Below are 4618 nucleotides of genomic sequence, written 5' to 3'. Positions count from 1 at the left end.
TCTCTTTAGAAATTAAAGTGTGGCTCCAATGGAGCCGAGTTTGTTGGTTTGAGGCCAAGCCACCACCACAGGGCAGTAAGTAAGCCGTTTACTTGGAGGAGGTGTACTTGGTGACGGCCTTAGTGCCCTCAGAGACGGCGTGCTTGGCCAGTTCTCCGGGCAACAGGAGCCTTACAGCCGTCTGGATCTCCCGACTGGTAATGGTGGAACGCTTGTTGTAGTGGGCCAGGCGAGAAGCCTCGGCGGCGATGCGCTCGAAGATGTCGTTCACGAACGAGTTCATGATCGACATGGCTTTGGAAGAGATACCAGTGTCGGGGTGGACCTGCTTCAGCACTTTGTAGATGTAGATGCTGTAGCTCTCCTTCCTCCTGCGCTTCTTTTTCTTATCGCCCTTGGCAATGGCCTTCTGGGCCTTTCCGGCCTTCTTGGCAGCCTTTCCAGATGCCTTGGGTGGCATGATGATGCTCGTGCTGGCTGGCGTTGCGATACAATAATGAACTTTTGCGCGAGTCGAGCTTTCCTTTTATATCCCGCTCGCGACTCAGCTCAGAGCGGGTCGCGTGGCGGAGCGCGCTGATTGGTCAGTGGCGGACTCCCTTGATCCTGAGCGGGGTATATAACACGAAGCTCGATCTGCGGGCCGGCATAAAACACCACAAACCCACAACAGCAGCAGCAATGTCAGGACGCGGCAAGGGAGGCAAAGTGAAGGGCAAGTCAAAGTCTCGCTCCAGCAGGGCCGGACTTCAGTTCCCCGTGGGCAGAATTCACCGTCTGCTGCGTAAAGGCAACTACGCCGAACGCGTCGGTGCTGGCGCTCCTGTCTACCTGGCAGCCGTCATGGAATACCTCGCTGCCGAAGTTCTGGAGCTCGCCGGTAACGCCGCACGTGACAACAAGAAGACCCGTATCATCCCACGTCACTTGCAGTTGGCCATCCGCAACGACGAAGAACTCAACAAACTTCTGTCTGGCGTAACCATTGCACAGGGAGGTGTTCTTCCAAACATTCAGGCAGTTCTTTTGCCAAAGAAGACAGAGAAGAAGTAAGCACTTCTGCCACCCACCACGACAAATACCATAACCAGGCTCCATCCGGAGCCACACACACTTTAATAGAGAGATTCAAGTAGACAATCAACTTTCAAACATTAATAATAACATTTATATTGATTTCATTTGGAATGTGTACATAACAAACAAACAAACAAAACAAAATTATAGGGGATATTCAGCATCACTTGGAATATTAACCAATCATATAAATCCAATATATATTTTATATTTTACTTTAAGCGAGGAATTCATATTCTATCAATTTTTAATCATACAAATGAACAAAAGCAATTCTTCACTAGACGTAATGAATGAATAAATGATCAAGGTTTTAATGTGTTTCATGAATAAATATATATATATATATATATATATATATATATATATATATATATATATATATATATATATATATATATATATAATATAATATAATATAATATATTATAATACTTGTGAACCAGAATATGTTTGAGCAGCAGCGATCGTGCCATTGGCCGAAGTGCAACAATTCAAATAATTTAAAGGGCCTGCTCGGGTATATAAGAGAGGCTGGGAGACTGGGGCCGGTGGTGGGTGATGGGTGATGAGTGATGGTGTGGTGTGGTGTGGTGTTGTTAAGAGTTGATTTACGGCCAGCCAGCCAGCTGCAGCCAAGGCAGGGCAGGGCAAGGCAAGGCAAGGCAAGGCAAGGCAAGGCAAGGCAAGGCAAGGCAAGGCAAGGCAAGGCAATAACAGGACAGGACAGGACAGGCAAGGCAAGGCAAGGCAAGGCAAGGCAAGGCAAGGCAAGGCAAGCAGGCGGGCGGGCGGGCGGGCGGGCGGGCGGGCAGCCAGCCAGCCAGCCAGCCAGGCAGGCAGGCAGGCAGGCAGGCAGGCAGGCAGGCAGGCAGGCAGGCAGGCAGCCAGCCAGTCAGCCAGCCAGCCAGCCAGCCAGCCAGCCAGCCAGCCAGCCAGCCAGCCAGGCAGGCAGGCAGCCAGCCAGCCAGCCACTCCCACTTTGTATTTATATGCATTCAATTTATATTCAAACATTATATATGTTAAGGGCCTAGTTTTAGTGTTTATTTTAAAAATGACAAACATCGAGTCGTTTTACCAGTCCTTTAGCGTTAACGGTGATGCATTTTAAAACTGAACAGAAATCACCTTTTCTGGATATATCAAATATCGAATCCGCTTAATGTGCCTACAATTCAATCATTCAAAAAATACATAATTTACATCATGCCTTTTCATAGAACAGACAATAAGATTTGAGACAATAAGAACTTTAGTTTTATAACTAAAGTTGCACAATTATACCAACTCTATGGTGGCTGGGTGGTAAGGTGTGTGGCTGGTGTTTTGGAAGTCGCGAGTTCAAACGACCCAATGGGAGTACTTTTTTTTTTTTTTATGCCATACAATCTTCCTAGTACTATTATGTAGGTGTGTGTGTGTGTGTTTTTATTCATTCTTTGGTTTTATAGATGACATACATATTGACTCCTTTTACCGGTCCTTAATTAGGCTCTGGGGAAGCAATGGTGGTGGTGGTGGTGCATTTAAAACTAAACCAAAAATCACCAGTTCTGGACGCGTCAAATATCATATCCGCTTAATGTGTCTACAACCTAATTACTTAAAACTACACTATTTAATTCATTCATATCATGTGCATATTGGTCATTATGCTCATACAACCGACATAACAATTTATTTTCATTATTAGAATCATACATTTCATCAAGTAATACAGATACAAAGAGATTTTCTTTCTGAGAAGACCGTTAGTATTGGCTGGCTGGCAGGCAGGCAGGCAGGCAGGCATTTGAGGGTTATTATTTCGCCTGTTGATTGGGGGGAGGGTTGATGTGTTAGGGGGTTTTCGGTTAGGTGTGGTGGTGGTGATTGGTGGTGATTGGTGGTGATTGGTGGTGGTGGTGATTGGTGGTGATTGGTGGTGAGTAGTGGTGGTGGTGGTGGTGGTGGTGGTGGTGGTAGTAGGTGGGAGGGGGGGGGGGAAGGGGAATGATGGTCTGTGGATTCCTTCTCCGTACCCCTTACATATAAGCAAAAACATGCCTTCCTGTGGGTATAGAAACATTAACACAAATTATATCAGTAACTGATATTGTAGCCTTTTAAACAGAAAAGATTTGTACATACAAATACTTTTAAATTATCATTTATTTGTGGAAATGGCATTTACGTCATTAAATTGATACCTCAGCATCAAGTGTCCTGCAGTGGTCCAGTGGTAAAGTGTATATAAGTGATGCGTATTCTTGGAGTTGCGAGTTCAAACCCGGATTAAGCTATATATATATATATATATATATATATATATATATATATATATATATATATATATATATATATATATATATATATATATATATATATATATATATATATATATATATATATAGATATACAACATGTTTTGTTTTGGTTGTTTGTTTTTGTATAAAGCCTCACACACTATATTAAGCGAGTTTGTTTTAAACATGACATACATATTAATTCATTTTACCAGGCCTTATTCCACACAACTCCGTGAATTTCCCGTGGAGCCAGCCAGCCAGCCATTCAAACAAAAACAAACGAAACAAAACAAAACAAAACAAAAAACATTATTGCCAACAGCATTTGGTGTTCCCAGGCGGTCACCCATCCAAGTACTAACCAAACCCAACGTTGCTTAACTTCGCTGATCGGACGAGAAGCGGTGTTCTCAACGTGGTATGGCCGTTGGCATGAGACTGCCTACACATTGTGGCTAATAACCAACTCTTTTTAGTCATCACGGCAGGATACGGACCTTCTTGTGGTGTCTTAATGGTAATTGTATCCTAACATATTTTTGTCTCCTTGGCATGGATATTTAACATCGTTTATTCAGTCTTGGGTTTATGTTCTTTCGCCATTTACAGACATTTTACATCTACCTACTTCCTCAGCCTACCCTGCCAATTTCTAATGAATTTGTGGATTTTCTTTTGTAATACATACATGTGTGTGCTCATCTGCTCTTCAGTTTTTATGATATTTGTCTCATCTGTCCTGCTTTATGATACTTTTACAAAGAACATGAACAAATGCTTCTATTTTAGAGAAGATATGGGATCCAGGTTTCGGAGCCGTAAAACCAACCGTCGTGATTGGTGGACGAGTTGCCAGGTTGCAGCTTCTGTACCGTGCCGGCACATAAATAGGTTCGGCTCAAGCGGCGGCAGCATCATTCCCCCGTGACTGTCTGAGCGTCTCTCATCACCTTGGTTATCTCATCATCATCATGGTAGAAGCAAAGCCTACCAAGAAGGCTGCGGCTGCTGCTGCTGTGGTGGCCACCACCAGGAAACCTCGCGTCCAGGTTGCTCACCCGAAAACTAGTCAAATGGTTCTAGCCGCGGTCGCAGCACTCAAAGACCGTAAGGGCTCGTCTCTACAAGCAATCAAGAAGTACGTTGTTGCCAACAACAAAGTCGAGGCTGCCAAGATCGCCATTTACATCCGAAGATTTCTCAAGAAAGCAGTGGCTGACGGCATTCTTGTTCAGACCAAGGGAAGTGGA

The 4618-nt window shown here is 44.1% G+C and overlaps 1 protein-coding gene and 1 non-coding gene across 2 annotated transcripts; one reads left to right on the top strand and one right to left on the bottom strand.

Moving 5' to 3' along the window:
- Nucleotides 1-670: 670 nt before the first annotated feature.
- Nucleotides 671-1108, top strand: LOC138360616 (histone H2A). Its single transcript, XM_069320306.1, has one exon. It carries the CDS (start codon nt 682-684, stop codon nt 1051-1053), a length of 372 nt encoding a protein of 123 aa, XP_069176407.1. The 5' UTR covers nt 671-681; the 3' UTR covers nt 1054-1108.
- Nucleotides 1109-3681: 2573 nt separating this feature from the next.
- On the bottom strand, nt 3682-3800 carry LOC138360755 (5S ribosomal RNA). Its single transcript, XR_011226621.1, has one exon. It is a non-coding gene; the product is annotated as a 5S ribosomal RNA (ribosomal RNA).
- Nucleotides 3801-4618: the final 818 nt, after the last annotated feature.

The sequence above is a fragment of the Procambarus clarkii genome, unplaced genomic scaffold (assembly GCF_040958095.1).
Source record: "Procambarus clarkii isolate CNS0578487 unplaced genomic scaffold, FALCON_Pclarkii_2.0 HiC_scaffold_116, whole genome shotgun sequence".
Lineage (NCBI taxonomy): Eukaryota > Metazoa > Arthropoda > Malacostraca > Decapoda > Cambaridae > Procambarus > Procambarus clarkii.
Note: the sequence above shows the minus strand (reverse complement) of the source record. Positions and strands in the feature narration are given on the sequence as shown.